An 18,302-nucleotide genomic window follows, 5' to 3' on the forward strand; every position below is an offset into this window, starting at 1 on the left:
GAGTTCAATTGTATATCATTATTATTTATTTCTAAAGGTAGGTAATATTTTAAGAACAAATTATTATTTACAATGACTGCCTACCCCGGCCAAACCCAGACGATGCTGGGCCAATTGTGCGCCGCCCTATGGGACTCCCTATCACGGCCAGATGTGATACAGCCTGGATTCAAACCAGGGACTGTTGTGACGCCTCTTGCACTGAGATGCAGTGCCTCAGACCGCTGTGCCGCTCGGGAGCCTTGACATGTTGCAGATACACTGGACCAAATGTTTAGTAATGTATCACTGCATGTCTGCCTCACTCTTTAAAATGAATGGATTTATTGGGTTAACACCATGTCTGCCTTCGCCATCACTCTTTAAAATGAATGGAATTATTAGTTAAAATTGAATACATTTTTTGACGTGTTTGGACTGCATATTTGCTTATTTTTAAATAGGTTAAACCAATTTATTATTTGTGTGTGTGTGTGTATTTTCGGTCGGGGATGCTGCTGTGTGTCATACAGTATAAAAACCATTGGACAATACCAAAGAGTGTCTATTACATTGACAAGATATTCGAGTGACCGATCTAACAATGGAAATATATGTCCTCCAAAATGGAGGAGGGAGATTCCTAGATGTGAGAAGTGTGCTGCAGGAGGGCATGAGACGAAAGGAATGTTTACTATCAGTGGATAAAAGTTGTATGTGTTACTTTGGGGGGTGCCCATGGGGCTGGAGATCGGAGGAGTCTGGTGAGAGAAAGGCAAGGTGAGGTTGCCAGAGCTAGAGTATTGCAGAGTGTCGTATGCCAAAGCAGCGAAGAAAGAGGAAGAGGAAGGTGGGTACAGCAGGGTGAGGGATCCTGAGTGGATTTCCTGTGAGTAGAGCACAGAATGATGGGAAGAATATGTGCTTCAGTAAGGTAGGGGGGTTTAGCACTTATAGCCACGGTTGTCAATTGTACTGCAGAAATGGATTGGAAGTCACAGAACATAGAAGTTGTGGTGGAAGCGGCTGAGAAGTACTTTGGATTGCGAGGATTTACTGCATAACAGTTGCAGTGGGTGTGAGTGGTAGTGTTCGGTCCTCTCAGACCACTGGTCTGGAGTAGGATTAGACAGGGTTAAATAGTGGAATGGGGTGGTAGTGTTCTGGAGTAGGATTAGACAGGGTTAAATAGTGGAATGGGGTGGTAGTGGTCTGGTCTGGAGTAGGATTAGACAGGGTTAAATAGTGGAATGGGGTGGTAGTGTTCTGGAGTAGGATTAGACAGGGTTAAATAGTGGAATGGGGTGGTAGTGGTCTGGTCTGGAGTAGGATTAGACAGGGTTAAATAGTGGAATGGGGTGGTAGTGGTCTGGTCTGGAGTAGGATTAGACAGGGTTAAATAGTGGAATGGGGTACTAGTGTTCTGGAGTAGGATTAGACAGGGTTAAATAGTGGAATGGGGTGGTGGCGTTTTAAAGAGGGTTAAAAGTTGCCATGGTAATTTTCCTTGTTCCTTGTTCCCGTATTACCGGAAGTAAATGTAGATCGGCTGTGACTGGCCTCACACTCCAGTACAGTAGGTGGCGGTGTATGCAGCCAAAAGTTGAATGTAATCCGCCAACCAAATCATAAAGAAGAAGAAGCGACTCATCAGTAGCAGCTTGCTAAAAAAAAAAAGTTTAAAGTATCCAGACACGTCCTGTGGATGTTAGGCAATATGTTTTAAATACACGTATATTTACACCTTAGTACCGCTAATCGGTTTTATTTCACATCCAGTTAGGTACGACGTTGATTGTCTGATGCTAACGTTATAGATAACGTTAGATGGCTACGTCCGTTTCGATAGCACCAGTGGCTGAAGCTAGCTAGTTAACTTTTCACCAACACGCTTTCCAGAAATGAACAAACGGCTTGTAACAATTTATATATTAAGTTAAAGGATTCATTTTACTTCGGTGAGTAAAGAACCGTTAGTGTCTCCATAGTGCTGTGCTCTTTCGTCAAACCAGCTAGCTACTATAGGTATCTTCGTTGGTATATTGACCTAGCTAGTTTATTAACTAACATTCCCAACAATGAGCTCACTAAGTTACTACCCCCTTGTTAAAGAAGAGGAGGTCTGCTGGACGGAGAAAGAGGGTATGTTGGTGAACAGTGTCGAGGAAGTTATTACAGTGAAGGAGGAGGATGAAGAAGAGGATGCCGTATTTGGAGAGGAGAAGGAGGCTGCCACAGTGAAAGAAGAGGAGGAAGAAGCTTTCCGAATGGAAAAGGAGGAAGAGGAGGCTATCACATTAAAAGAAGAAGAGGATGTTATAGTGAAAGAAGAGGAAGAACCTTTTGGAGAGGAAGAGCAGAATATCTCAGAAGAGGAAGACGTTTTAGGAGTGAAAGAGGAGGAGGTGACTGAAGATCTGATTAACACCAGTGAGTATCTTAATAATAAAAACGGCACAAATTCTCTGCAGTTGTTGAACCACAGTGTGGTTTATAAGGGGGGCATTCTACTGAAGTTCTACACTTGTTCTGTACTGTAGGAATCGGGTCGTTCCATATGATTTCAATCACTTTCTTACTGCACCCCCTTTTGATTTGAACGAAACCCTACATGTTTGCACATGTCAAACTCAACCTTGTATCTGTGATGAAGATGTCTCACAATAAGGTGGGGTCGGGTATGGAAAATGGGTCAACTTCTATCTCCTGGCATTCAGGTCCAAAAAGTCCCATTCTGAACACTTCTACCATGGACAAACGTGTGTGGAAGGTTTCTGAACACTTCTACCATGGACAAACGTGTGTGGAAGGTTTCTGAACACTTCTACCATGGACAAACGTGTGTGGAAGGTTTCTGAACACTTCTACCATGGACAAACGTGTGTGGAAGGTTTCTGAACACTTCTACCATGGACAAACGTGTGTGGAAGGTTTCTGAACACTTCTACCATGGACAAACGTGTGTGGAAGGTTTCGTTGAAATCCAATAGGGTGCAGTCAGGAAGGGATTGAATTCATATGAAACAATTAATTGTTTAATCTAGTAGCCTAACAAATAACAAAAATGTATACTTAAAATGTATTCTATACTGACTAGTCTATTTACCCATTAGGTCTAATACATGTATCCTATACTGACTAGTATATTTATCCATTAGGTCTAATACATGTATCCTATACTGACTAGTCTATTTACCCATTCGGTCTAATACATGTATCCTATACTGACTAGTCTATTTATCCATTAGGTCTAATATGTTGAATCTGCAGACGTGTTGCTGTGCGTTTTGTTGCTGTGCGATTTGCTGCGAACTTTACTTTACTTTGCTAGCTGACAACTTTACGTTTTTTGTTTTGTTTCTGTTTTTAATTATCGTTTATATTTTTAGTTTTTCCATCGCAACTTTTTTCCCTCATTCAACCTTTTCACTCCGGACGCTTTATCTGGACATGGTTCGTCAACACCTTCAACAGCCGAAGCTAAGTAGTAACATTAACATGATGTCTTCTAATTGCAGTCGCTGTACTCATAATATACAGGAGAACGATCGCCTTACGGCGAAAATAGCCGTGCTGCAAGCCCAGCTTCAGACGCAATCGTTAGGCAAGGGTATTTTCAGTGTAGGAAAGGAAGAAACAGCGTCTGTGCCACCAGTAAGTACAGATAGTAACGTTAGTATAAATCCCCCCGCACAGTCCCCGCAGCCGGACAACTTTCTCATGGCTTCTGGAGGGAAATGCTGTTGGAATGCTCAACCGGTGTCGCTCATTCAGCCGACAGAAACTTTCAACCGGTTTTCCCCATTATGTAGCGAGTCGGAGTCTGAGTCTGAGTCTTCTCTTGTCTCTACTCCTCCCGTTACGGGGTCTGAGACGCTGAAGGCTCCCACCGTTAGCTCTGACAAATTGAAAACCCTAGTCATTGGCGACTCCATTACCCGCAGTATTAGACTTAAAACGAATCACCCAGCGATCATACACTGTTTACCAGGGGGCAGGGCTACCGACGTTAAGGCTAATCTTAAGATGGTGCTGGCTAAAGCTAAATCTGGCGAGTGTAGAGAGTATAGAGATATTGTTATCCACGTCGGCACCAACGATGTTAGGATGAAACAGTCAGAGGTCACCAAGTGCAACATAGCTTCAGCGTGTAAATCAGCTAGAAAGATGTCGGCATCGAGTAATTGTCTCTGGCCCCCTCCCAGTTAGGGGGAGTGACGAGCTCTACAGCAGAGTCTCAGCACTCAATCGCTGGTTGAAAACTGTTTTCTGCCCCTCCCAAAAGATAGAATTTGTAGATAATTGGCCCTCTTTCTGGGACTCACCCACAAACAGGACCAAGCCTGACCTGCTAAGGAGTGACGGACTCCATCCTACCTGGAGGGGTGCTCTCATCTTATCTACCAACATAGATAGGGCTCTAACTCCTTTAGCCCCACAATGAAATAGGGTGCAGGCCAGGCAGCAGGCTGTTAGCCAACCTGCCAGCTTAGTGGAGTCTGCCAATAGCACAGTCAGTGTAGTCAGCTCAGCCATACCCATTGAGACTGTGTCTGTGCCTCGACCTAGGTTGGGCAAAACTAAACATGGCGGTGTTCGCCTTAGCAATCTTATTAGGATAAAGACCTCCTCCATTCCTGCCATTATTGAAAGAGATCGTGATACCTCACATCTCAAAATAGGGTTACTTAATGTTAGATCCCTCACTTCAAAGGCAGTCATAGTCAATGAACTAATCACTGATCATAATCTTGATGTGATTGGCCTGACTGAAACATGGCTTAAGCCTGATGAATTTACTGTGTTAAATGAGGCCTCACCTCCTGGTTACACTAGTGACCATATCCCCCGTGCATCCCGCAAAGGCGGAGGTGTTGCTAACATCTACGATAGCAAATTTCAATTTACAAAAAAAAAAATGGCGTTTTCGTCTTTTGAGCTTCTAGTCATGAAATCTATGCAGCCTACTCAATCACTTTTTATAGCTACTGTTTACAGGCCTCCTGGGCCATATACAGCGTTCCTCTCTGAGTTTCCTGAATTCCTATCAGACCTTGTAGTCATAGCAGATCATATTCTAATTTTTGGTGATTTTAATATTCACATGGAGAAGTCCACAGACCCACTCCAAAAGTCTTTCGGAGCCATCATCGACTCAGTGGGTTTTGTCCAACATGTTTCTGGACCTACTCACTGCCACAGTCATACTCTGGACCTAGTTTTGTCCCATGGAATAAATGTTGTAGATCTTAATGTTTTTCCACATAATCCTGGACTATCGGACCACCATTTTATTACGTTTGCAATCGCAACAAATAATCTGCTCAGACCCCAACCAAGGAGCATCAAAAGTCGTGCTATAAATTCTCAGACAACACAAAAATTCCTTGATGCCCTTCCAGACTCCTTCTGCCTACCCAAGGACGTCAGAGGACAAAAATCAGTTAACCACTTAACTGAGGAACTCAATTTAACCTTGCGCAATACCCTAGATGCAGTTGCACCCCTAAAAACGAAAAACATTTGTCATAAGAAACTAGCTCCCTGGTATACAGAAAATACCCGAGCTTTGAAGCAAGCTTCCAGGAAATTGGAACGGAAATGGCGCCACACAAAACTGGAAGTCTTCCGACTAGCTTGGAAAGACAGTACCGTGCAGTACCGAAGAGCCCTCACTGCTGCTCGATCATCCTACTTTTCCAACTTAATCGAGGAAAATAAGAACAATCCAAAATTTATTTTTGATACTGTTGCAAAGCTAACTAAAAAGCAGCATTCCCCAAGAGAGGATGGCTTTCACTTCAGCAGTAATAAATTCATGAACTTCTTTGAGGAAAAGATCATGACCATTAGAAAGCAAATTACGGACTCCTCTTTGAATCTGCGTATTCCTCCAGGGCTTAGCTGTCCTGGATCTGCACAGCTCTGCGAGGGCCTGGGATCGGGAGAGACACTTAAGTGTTTTAGTACTATATCTCTTGACACAATGATGAAAATAATCATGGCCTCTAAACCTTCAAGCTGCATACTGGATCCTATTCCTACTAAACTGCTGAAGGAGCTGCTTCCTGTGCTTGGCCCTCCTATGTTGAACATAATAAACAGCTCTCTATCCACCGGATGTGTACCAAACTCACTAAAAGTGGCAGTGATAAAGCCTCTCTTGAAAAAGCCAAACCTTGACCCGGAAAATATAAAAAACTATCGGCCTATATCGAATCTTCCATTCCTCTCAAAAATTTTTGAAAAAGCTGTTGCGCAGCAACTCACTGCCTTTCTGAAGACAAACAATGTATACGAAATGCTTCAGTCTGGTTTTAGACCCCATCATAGCACTGAGACTGCACTTGTGAAGGTGGTAAATGACCTTTTAATGGCGTCAGACCGAGGCTCTGCATCTGTCCTCGTGCTACTAGATCTTAGTGCTGCCTTTGACACCATCGATCACCACATTCTTTTGGAGAGACTGGAAACCCAAATTGGTCTACACAGACAAGTTCTGGCCTGGTTTAGATCTTACCTGTCGGAAAGATATCAGTTTGTCTCTGTGAATGGTCTGTCCTCTGACAAACCAACTGTACATTTCGGTGTTCCTCAAGGTTCCGTTTTAGGACCACTATTGTTTTCACTATATATTTTACCTCTTGGGGATGTTATTCGAAAACATAATGTTAACTTTCACTGCTATGCGGATGACACACAGCTGTACATTTCAATGAAACATGGTGAAGCCCCAAAATTGCCCTCGCTAGAAGCCTGTGTTTCAGACATAAGGAAGTGGATGGCTGAAAACTTTCTACTTTTAAACTCGGACAAAACAGAGATGCTTGTTCTAGGTCCCAAGAAACAAAGAGATCTTCTGTTAAATCTGACAATTCATCTTGATGGTTGTAAAGTCGTCTCAAATAAAACTGTGAAGGACCTCGGCGTTACTCTTGACCCTGATCTCTCTTTTGACGAACATATCAAGACTGTTTCAAGGACAGCTTTTTTCCATCTACGTAACATTGCAAAAATCAGAAATTTTCTGTCCAAAAATGATGCAGAAAAATTAATCCATGCATTTGTTACTTCTAGGTTAGACTACTGCAATGCTCTACTTTCCGGCTACCCGGATAAAGCACTAAATAAACTTCAGTTAGTGCTAAATACGGCTGCTAGAATCCTGACTAGAACCAAGAAATTTGATCATATTACTCCAGTGCTAGCTTCCCTACACTGGCTTCCCGTTAAGGCAAGGGCTGATTTCAAGGTTTTACTGTTAACCTATAAAGCGTTACATGGGCTTGCTCCTACCTATCTTTCCGAGTTGGTCCTGCCGTACATACCTACACGTACGCTACGGTCACAAGACGCAGGCCTCCTAATTGTCCCTAAAATTTCTAAGCAAACAGCTGGAGGCAGGGCTTTCTCCTATAGATCTCCATTTTTTTGGAACAGTCTGCCTACCCATGTGAGAGACGCAGACTCGGTCTCAACCTTTAAGTCTTTACTGAAGACTTATCTCTTCAGTAGGTCATATGATTGAGTGTAGTCTGGCCCAGGAGTGTGAAGGTGAACGGAAAGGCTCTGGAGCAACGAACCGCCCTTGCTGTCTCTCCAGGGCCGGTTCCCCTCTCTCCACTGGGATTCTCTGCCTCTAACCCTGTTACTGGGGCTGAGTCACTGGCTTGCTGGTGCTCTTTCATGCCGTCCCTAGGAGGGGTGCGTCACTTGAGTGGGTTGAGTTACTGACGTGAACTTCCTGTCTGGGTTGGCGCCCCCCCTTGGTTGTGCTGTGATGGAGACCTTTGTGGGCTATACTCGGCCTTGTCTCAGGATTGTAAGTTGGTGGTTGAGGATATCCCTCTAGTGGTGTGGGGGCTGTGCTTTGGCAGAGTGGGTGGGGTTATATCCTTCCTGTTTGGCCCTGTCCGGGGGTTTCTTCGGATGGGGCCACAGTGTCTCCTGACCGCTCCTGTCTCAGCCTCCAGTATTTATGCTGCAGTAGTTTGTGTCGGGGGGCTAGGGTCTGTTGGTTATACCTGGAATACTTCTCCTGTCTTATCCAGTGTCCTGTGTGAATTTAAGTATGCTCTCTCTAATTCTCTCGTTCTCTCTTTCTCTCTGAGAACCTGAGCCCTAGGACCATACGTCAGGACTACCGGGCATGCTGACACCTTGCTGTCCCCAGTCCGCCCGGCCTTGCTGTTATTCCAGTTTCAACTGTTTCTGCCTGCGGTTACGAAACCCCTACCTGTCCCAGACCTGCTGTTTTCAACTCTTAATGATCGGCTATGAAAAGCCAACTGAGATTTATTCCTGATTATTATTTGACCATGCTTGTCATTTATGAACATTTTGAAAATCTTGGCTCTCTCTAATTTTCTCCTTCTCTCTTTCTCTCGGAGGACCTGAGCCCTAGGACCATACGTCGGGACTACCGGCCGTGGTGACTCCTTGCTGCCCCCAGTCCGCCTGGCCTTGCTGCTATTCCAGTTTCAACTCTTCTGCCTGCGGTTATGGAACCGCCACCTGTCCCAGACCTGCTGTTTTCAACTCTTAATGATCGGCTATGAAAAGCCAACAGATTTATTCCTGATTATTATTTGACCATGCTTGTCATTTATGAACATTTTGAAAATCTTGGCTCTCTCTAATTTTCTCCTTCTCTCTTTCTTTCTCTCGGAGGACCTGGGCCCTAGGACCATGCGTCGGGACTGCCGCCCGTGGTGACTCCTTGCTGTCCCCAGTCCGCCTGGCCTTGCTGCTATTCCAGTTTCAGCTGTTCTGCCTGCGGTTATGGAACCGCCACCTGTCCCAGACCTGTTGTTTTTCAACTCTTAATGATCAGCTATGAAAAGCCAACTGAAAATTATTCATGATTATTATTTGACCATGCTTGTCACTTATGAACATTTTTGAACATCTTGGCATAGTTCTGTTATAATCTCCACCCGGCACAGCCAGAAGAGGACTGGCCACCCCTCATAGCCTGGTTCCTCTCTAGGTTTCTTCCTAGGTTTTGGCCTTTCTAGGGAGTTTTTCCTAGCCACCGTGCTTCTACACCTGCATTCTAGCTGTTTGGGGTTTTAGGCTGGGTTTCTGTACAGCACTTCGAGATATCTGATGTACGAAGGGCTATATAAAATAAAATTGATTGATTGATTGATTGAATATATGTATTCTATACTGACTTGGCAACCCATAAAACTTCAATTAAACACAGTCTCAAATAGCCATCTGTCCCTTTTTATTAATAGCCGGGCAGCTGCACAGATTTCAGCAAATTTAACGCCCGTTTCAAATAAACGCAGGGTCTAAATGAATTGTTAATGAGGTCACCATCAATTACCATGATTTGTTTACGAGGTTTAAATGTCTGATTTGTTACATTGAAATAATGCATGATTAACTCTGGAAACATGATGGTAGTCAGCCCCTAGTTACCACAGTCAGAAAGCCCGCCTACTCCACCAATCAGATGAGGGAGTGTGATGACACGTATGCTGCTTTACGATTCGGTTCGTGGGAAGCAACCAATCAGATGAGGGAGTGTGATGACTCGTATGCCGCTTTACGATTCGGTTCGTGGGAAGCAACCAATCAGATGAGGGAGTGTGATGACACGTATGACGACCTGTTTGCACGGGGCAGATGGGAAACATGCCTATATTTAGTCTATTGAGTCATTAATGATTTGGTTGTTTATTAAATGTAGTATAACCAGCCGTTTTTTTAAACGCTACGTGTTAATCGGATGTCTTATTCAAACTCAGTTTACAAGCTGATCGTGACGTTGGCCCTTTACTCATCGTTACTGCGTTGTTTTGAAAATGGCCCGTAGACCAACAAATTGACACAACTTGATTTGTATTATTTTATTATAAAACAGCTAAACAGCAATGTTCACTGAATTGTTGTTGTTGAAATTGTCAGATTTTTTTGGCCTGATTTAAGATGAACCTCAGCCCTGTTACATACTAATTTAACTTAACATGGCCTTGCAGTCCAATTTTTTGGGGGGGGTTATTTTGTACCAGTTTCTATCTCTGTACAAAGGCATGGTCTTCAAGCTATGGAAGATGACAAAATATTTAATAATAATTGATTGTACTTACATGGCACTTTTCTAGACCCCAGACCTCTTTACAGTGTAAGGGGGAACTCACCACCTTAACTCCACTTACATAGTCTTTATTTACATATATTTGATTGGCTCCACCCCCCTCTTCAGAGGACAGGAAGTATTTTGTTTTGTTACAGATTTTGTGACATACATTATTCATACATGGTACTTTTATACACAGTATTACAGTGCCTTCGGAGAGTATTCACATCCCATGACTTTTTCCCACATTTTGATGTGTCACAGCCTGAATTTAAAATGGATGAAATGTATCATTATTTTGTCACTGGCCTACCAACAATACCCCATAATGTCAAAGTGGAATTATGTTTTTCAACATGTTAACAAATGAATGAAAAGCTGAGCGGTCTTCAGTCAATAAGTATTCAACCCCTTTTGTTATGACAACGTCTAAATAAGTTCAGGAGTAAACATGTGCTTAACCAGTCACATAAGTTGCATGGACTCTGTGTGCAGTTAGTGTTTAACATGAGTTTTGAATGACTACCTCATCTCTGTACCCTACACATACAATTATCTGTAAGGTCCCTCAGTCGAGCAGTGAATTTCAAGCACAGAGACCAGGGGAGGTTTTCCAGTGCCTCACAAATAAGGGAACCTATTGGTATATGGGTAAAAGTAAACACATTGAAGATCCCTTTGAGCATGGTGACGTTATTAATTACACTTTGGATGGTGTATCAATACACCCAGTCACTACAAAGATACAGGCGTCCTTCCTAACTCAGTAGCAGGAGATGAAGGAAACCGCCCAGTGATGTCACAATGAGGCCAATGGTGACTTTAAAATAGAATTTAATGGCTGTGATAGAAAACTGAGGATGGATCAACAACATTGTAGTTACTCCACAATACTAACCTAATTGACAGAGTGAAAAGAAGGAAGTCTGTACAGAATATATATATTCCTAAAAAATGCATCCTGTTTGCAACAAGGCACTAAAGAATTACTGCAAAAAAAATGTGGCAAAGCAATTCACTTTTTGTCCTGACTACAAAGTGTTATGTTTGCGGCAAATCCATACATTACTTAGCACCACTCCCCATATTTTCAAGCATAGTGGTGGCCGCATCATGTTATGGGTATGCTTGCAGTCATTAAGGACTGGGGAGTTTTTCAGGATAAAAAAATAAATAGAATGGAGCTAAGCACAGGCAAAATCCTAGAGGAAAACCTGGTTTGGTCTGCTTTCCACCAGACACTGGGAGATTAATTCACCTTTCAGCAGGACAATAAGCTAAAGCACAAAGCCAAATCTACGCTGGAGTTGCTAACCAAGGCGACATTGAATTTCCTGAGTGGCCTAGTTACAGTTTGATTTTAAATCGTCTCAAATCTATGGCTTGAAAAGTGGCTGTCTAGCAATGAACAACCAACTTGACAGAGCTTGAAGAATTAAATAGATATATTTTTCAGATACAGTCCAGGTGTGCTGAACTCTTAGAGGTGTGCAGAAAGACTCACCGCTGAAATCGCTGCCTGGGGATTCTGACAAGTATTGATGTGTATATTTATGTCAATGGGAAATGGGTCTGAATAAAACGATTTATTTAATCCGTTTTGATTTCAGGCTGTAATGTGGATTAAGTCGAGGGGTATGAATACTTTCTGAAGGCATTGTACTGATAGGAATACAGTTTGATATACACATGCAGTGTATATCAAATAGAAGCCTGTCTCTAATAGAAGCCTGGCTCCAATAGAAGCCTGGCTCCAATAGAAGCCTGGCTCCAATAGAAGCCTGGCTCCAATAGAAGCCTGGCTCCAATAGAAGCCTGGCTCCAATAGAAGCCTGGCTCCAATAGAAGCCTGGCTCTAATAAGAGCCTGTTGTGTTCAGTGATTTAAGCAAATAAAAGCCTGGGCTGTTGATCTAAGTTTTACGGTGTTCACTATTAGGTTTATTAGATGTAGAACTGACAAGTCCAATAGTGTTTTTATTAGTCTACAAAGCACTACAGGTACTTTGATGACACGCTATTTTATTGAGGGAACTAGTCTAGATTAAACCTTGTAGGAAAACAGTTTTTATCATGTGGAGTTTTAATTCAGCTCTGTTTAACTAGATACTGTCTTTTTATTGAGGGATCTAGTCTGGATTAAACCTCCTAGGAAGGCAGTCCCATGGCACTTATCGCAAGAGTTGGTATGTTAATGCTGGTGTCCTGGCAAAATGTCCATTCATCCCCTCTCCTCCCCCTTTACCTATTCCCAAGGTCGTTGCTGTAAATTAGAATATGTTCTCAGTCAACTTACCTGGTAAAATAAATATTTTTTTCATTCAGATCTCTCTGTTTAACCAATACTCTTTTTGTTTGTCTTTGACAGGAGAGAGACCAGACTCTCACTCTGACAGTGGGAAGAGCCCTTCAGAGGAACCAGACCCAGAGACATCCAAACCAGCAAGACAACACCACTACTGCCACTGTGGAAAAAGTTTTTGGTGGTTAGGGCACTTTAGAGACCATAAGAGAATGCACATAGGGGAGAAGCCTTACCAATGCTCCCAGTGCGAAAAAAGTTTTAGCCACTCATGGAGCCTGAAATTGCATAATAGAATACACACAGGAGAGAAGCCTTTCCACTGCTCCCTGTGTGGAAACAGTTTTACACACTTAAGGGCCCTGAAAATACATGAAAGAACACACACAGGAGATAAGCCTCATCACTGCTCCCAGTGTGGAAAGAGTTTTACGCTGTTAGGGAGCCTGAAACGACATGAGAGAATACACTCAGGAGAAAAGCCTCACCACTGCTCTCAGTGTGGAAAGAGTTTCAGCTGGTTAACAAGTCTGAAAATACACGAGAAAACACATACAGGGGAGAAGCCTTTCCACTGCTCCCAGTGTGGAAAGAGATTTTCCCAGTTAGGGGACCTAAAAGGACATAAGAGAACGCACACTGGAGAGAAGCCTTACCACTGCTCACAGTGTGGAAAGAGATTCACCCGGTCAGGAAACCTGCAAAATCATGAGCTAACACACTCTGTATATAAGCCTTATCACTGCTCCCAGTGTGAAAAAACGTTTTTTTCATCAAATGCCCTAAAACAACATGAGTTAACACACGCTGAAGAGAAACCTTTCCACTGTTCCCAGTGTGGTAAGAGATTTTTCTTATCAGGGCACCTGAAAAGACATGAGCTAACACACTCGGTGGAGAAGCCTTTCCACTGTTCTCATTGTGAAAAGAGTTTTAAGAGTTTATGGAACATGAAAGTGCATCAAAAAACACACACAAAGGAGAAGCCTTCCACTGCTCCCACTGTGGGATGAAATGTACATGGTTTCAACAATTGAAAGAGCATGAAAGAATCAACAGCTGAGAGAAGTTATCAGTGGTCCCAGAGTGGGAAGGGATATAGTACAACACATGGGGTTAGAGAAGTTATCAGAGTGGGAAGGGATATAGTACAACACATGGTGTTAGAGCCTTTTGTAAAAGAAAATCTATTGAAGATAGTTTGGTTTATTTATTGTGTATAAAAAATGTTATGAAAAGTATTATTTAGGTGGAATATCCCTTATTACTTTGTTCCTAGAATTGTATTTAAAGGGTCACATCTAAGATGACGTGAGGGAACATTTATTTGAACAGGTGTATGTAGTCGGCTAGGTAGATGCCGAATTAAGATCGTTTTCAACCATTCTTTTACCATTATTTATACCATTATATTTAATAGTTTTTACCTTTTATAATTTGTGTTACTTTTTACTATCCATATTAGCCAGTCTATACATACTGGAAAATAACATTTCTGTCACCCCTCATCAACAGTGGTGTAAAGTTCTTAAGGAAAAGTACTTTAAAGTACTATTTAAGTAGTTTTTTGGGGTATCTTTACTATTTTTGAAAACTTTTATTTGAATACATTGCTAAAGAAAATAATGTACCTTTTCAAACTGTGTGACAAACCTGAACCTTCTTTTTGTGAAATGAAGCCTACAATAAATAGGATTTTGTTGAGCACAATGTTGGGCCACTACACATGTCCACTAGGGTACACATGTCCACTAGGGTACACATGTCCACTAGGGTACACATGACTACTAGGGTACACATGTCCACTAGGGTACACATGGCTACTAGGGTCACTAGGGTACACATGTCCACTAGGGTACACATGTCCACATGTCCACTAGGGTACACATGTCCACTAGGGTACACATGGCTACTAGGGTCACTAGGGTACACATGTCCACTAGGGTACACATGTCCACTAGGGTACACATGTCCACTAGGGTACACATGGCTACTAGGGCCACTAGGGTACACATGTCCACTAGGGTACACATGGCCACTAGGGTACACATGGCCACTAGGGTACACATGGCCACTAGGGTACACATGGCCACTAGGGTACACATGTCCACTAGGGTACACATGTCCACTAGGGCCACTAGGGTACACATGTCCACATGTCCACTAGGGTACACATGGCTACTAGGGCCACTAGGGTACACATGTCCACTAGGGTACACATGTCCACTAGGGTACACATGGCTACTAGGGCCACTAGGGTACACATGTCCACTAGGGTACACATGTCCACTAGGGTACACATGGCTACTAGGGCCACTAGGGTACACATGTCCACTAGGGTACACATGTCCACTAGGGTACACATGTCCACTAGGGTACACATGGCCACTGGGGTACACATGGCCACTAGGGTACACATGGCCACTGGGGTACACATGTCCACTAGGGTACACATGGCTACTAGGGTCACTAGGGTACACATGTCCACTCGGGTACACATGTCCACTCGGGTACACATGGCTACTAGGGTCACTAGGGTACACATGTCCACTGGGGTACACATGGCCACTAGGGTACACATGGCCACTAGGGTACACATGGCCACTAGGGTCACTAGGTAGACATGTCCACTGGGGTACACATGGCCACTAGGGTACACATGGCTACTAGGGTACACATGGCTACTAGGGTACACATGGCCACTAGGGTACACATGGCTACTAGGGTACACATGTCCACTGGGGTACACATGGCTACTAGGGTACACATGGCCACTAGGGTACACATGGCTACTAGGGTACACATGGCTACTAGGGTACACATGGCCACTAGGGTACACATGGCCACTAGGGTACACATGGCCACTAGGGTACACATGGCTACTAGGGTACACATGTCCACTGGGGTACACATGGCTACTAGGGTACACATGGCCACTGGGGTACACATGGCTACTAGGGTACACATGGCTACTAGGGTACACATGTCCACTGACTAGATAGACTGCATGTACAGAGACTGTCCTGACTAGATAGACTGCATGCACAGAGACTGTCCTGACTAGATAGACTGCATGTACAGAGACTGTCCTGACTAGATAGACTGCATGCACAGAGACTGTCCTGACTAGATAGACTGCATGTACAGAGACTGTCCTGACTAGATAGACTGCATGCACAGAGACTGTCCTGACTAGATAGACTGCATGCACAGAGACTGTCCTGACTAGATAGACTGCATGTACAGAGACTGTCCTGACTAGATAGACTGCATGTACAGAGACTGTCCTGACTAGATAGACTGCATGTACAGAGACTGTCCTGACTAGATAGACTGCATGTACAGAGACTGTTCTGACTAGATAGACTGCATGTACAGAGACTGTCCTGACTAGATAGACTGCATGTACAGAGACTGTCCTGACTAGATAGACTGCATGCACAGAGACTGGCCTGACTAGATAGACTGCATGTACAGAGACTGTCCTGACTAGATAGACTGCATGCACAGAGACTGGCCTGACTAGATAGACTGCATGCACAGAGACTGTCCTGACTAGATAGACTCGTTTTTCATGCACCTTGATGTTGTTGAAATACTGCATTAAAGACATTAGATGTAAAATTGCGCAACTAAAATCTTCTCTGCAAAAAACGTCTAAATTATTTACAGATTTCTTGATTTAACTAATGAATTGATTAATTCTGACTATTTTGGAACTGCAGTTGTCCTTTTATAGGGTTAAATCTAAGATGGTGTGAGGGATCTTTGATTTGAACAGGTGTGCAGTGCATTTGCTAAAAGACTCTGAGATCATGAGAAACAAGATTCTCTTGTCTGATGATGAATGCCAAGCGTCATGCCTGGAGGAAACCTGGCACCATCCCTTCGGTGAGTGGGATATTGTGATGTCATAATGGGGTATTGTGATGTCATAATGGGATATTGTGTGAGTAGGTTGATGAGGAAAAACAGTTTAATCCATTTTAGAATAAGGCTGTAACGTAACAAAATGTGGGAAAAGTCAAGGGGTCTGAATACTTTCCGAATGCACTGTATGTAGCCTGCTAGATAGATGCCGAGTTAAGAAATGCTTGTACCTTTTTACCATCCATATCAACTGGAACCTGTCTATGCATACTGGAAACCATTACCTGGACGTTCTTTAAAAGAAGGGGTTATTTTTTAGAATGTTGGGACATTGTTTGAAGCCACATCACATGAACGTTTATCAGGAAACACACACAATGCTCCCATTGTCTGATATCTGTGACTGAGAACACACACAATGCTCCCATTGTCTGATATCTGTGACTGAGAACACACACAATGCTCCCATTGGCTGATATCTGTGACTGAGAACACACACAATGCTCCCATTGGCTGATATCTTTGACTGAGAACACACACAATGCTCCCATTGGCTGATATCTGTGACTAAGAACGGGTTTGTGTTTATACCACATTAAATCAAATTGTACAAAGTGTACTCAAAAACACAATCTGTATGCTTTTGTTCATTTTAAAACATGAATTGAACATGGTGTGGGTAATTTAGTTGGATTTGTGTTAGTTTGAATAAAGTGTCAGTTTATCTTAAGTTTTGTCTAAAAAAACACCTATTTTGATCAAAATATATATTTTTACCCTTATTAAGTGTTCAAATATAGCTGGAGTGTGCCTTTAAATATTTCTTTATAAATGTAATATTATATTACATACAGTATGTTATAGATACACTGGACCAAACGTTTATAAAGGTAATATTATATTACATACAGTATGTTATAGATACACAGGACCAAACGTTTATAAAGGTAATATTATATTACATATAGTATGTTATAGATACACTGGACCAAACGTTTATAAAGGTAATATTATATTACATACAGTATGTTATAGATACACTGGACCAAACGTTTATAAAGGTAATACTATATTACATACTGTATGTTATAGATACACTGGACCAAATGTTTATAAAGGTAATATTATATTGCATACTGTATGTTATAGATACACTGGACCAAACGTTTATAAAGGTAGACCAAGGTAATATGATATTACATACAGTATGTTATAGATACACTGGACCAAACGTTTATAAAGGTAATATTATATTACATACTGTATGTTATAGATACACTGGACCAAACGTTTATAAAGGTAGACCAAGGTAATATGATATTACATACAGTATGTTATAGATACACTGGACCAAACGTTTATAAAGGTAATATTATATTACATACAGTATGTTATAGATACACTGGACCAAACGTTTATAAAGGTAATATTATATTACATACAGTATGTTATAGACGTTTATAAAGGTAATACTATATTACATACTGTATGTTATAGATACACTGGACCAAACGTTTATAAAGGTAATACTATATTACATACTGTATGTTATAGATATACTGGACCAAACGTTTATTAAGGTAATATTATATTACATACAGTATGTTATAGATACACTGGACCAAACGTTTATAAAGGTAATACTATATTACATACAGTATGTTATAGATACACTGGACCAAACGTTTATAAAGGTAATATATTACATACAGTATGTTATAGATATACTGGTTGAGTGTATTTATTGGTGTTTACCTTGACCTCTATGGGGTTGAGTGTATTTATTGGTGTTTACCTTGACCTCTATGGGGTTGAGTGTATTTATTGGTGTTTACCTTGACCTCTATGGGGTTGAGTGTATTTATTGGTGTTTACCTTCTAAGGAGTTGATTGGACCTAAGTTTTAAAAAAATGCACCCCACACCATAACAGAACCATCAAGAACGGAAGTGTTTCCTATATTTTGGCGCTTACCTCTACATTCATATTCAGGTGTAGTTTGTGTTGAGGAAAGTATTAGCTGTAAGAAAAGAGAAAACAGGTTTGATCATTTGGAATTATT

General features: G+C 42.1%; 1 protein-coding gene across 4 annotated transcripts; it reads left to right on the plus strand.

The window, feature by feature from the left end:
* Positions 1-1,572: 1,572 nt before the first annotated feature.
* Positions 1,573-16,970, plus strand: LOC129845664 (zinc finger protein 180-like). 4 transcript variants are annotated; one of them, XM_055913535.1, is made up of 3 exons: positions 1,573-1,937; positions 2,092-2,409; positions 12,437-16,970. In XM_055913535.1, the coding sequence occupies exons 2-3, from the start codon at positions 2,124-2,126 to the stop codon at positions 13,381-13,383; spliced, it is 1,233 nt and encodes a 410-aa protein (XP_055769510.1). In that variant the 5' UTR covers positions 1,573-1,937; positions 2,092-2,123; the 3' UTR covers positions 13,384-16,970. The 4 variants fall into 4 exon arrangements, with proteins under 4 accessions (XP_055769510.1, XP_055769511.1, XP_055769509.1 ...); XM_055913536.1 differs by having other exon boundaries at positions 2,095-2,409; XM_055913534.1 differs by having other exon boundaries at positions 1,573-2,409.
* The last annotated feature ends 1,332 nt before the right edge of the window (positions 16,971-18,302 follow it).

This window comes from Salvelinus fontinalis, unplaced genomic scaffold (assembly GCF_029448725.1).
Source record: "Salvelinus fontinalis isolate EN_2023a unplaced genomic scaffold, ASM2944872v1 scaffold_0334, whole genome shotgun sequence".
Classification (NCBI taxonomy): domain Eukaryota; kingdom Metazoa; phylum Chordata; class Actinopteri; order Salmoniformes; family Salmonidae; genus Salvelinus; species Salvelinus fontinalis.

Coding starts and splice junctions, on each gene's coding strand:
- LOC129845664 (XM_055913534.1), top strand. CDS start 2,058: ATGAGCTCACTAAGTTACTACCCCCTTGTTAAAGAAGAGGAGGTCTGC. Junction 2,410..12,436: donor TGAAGATCTGATTAACACCA/GTGAGTATCTTA, acceptor TGTCTTTGACAG/GAGAGAGACCAGACTCTCAC.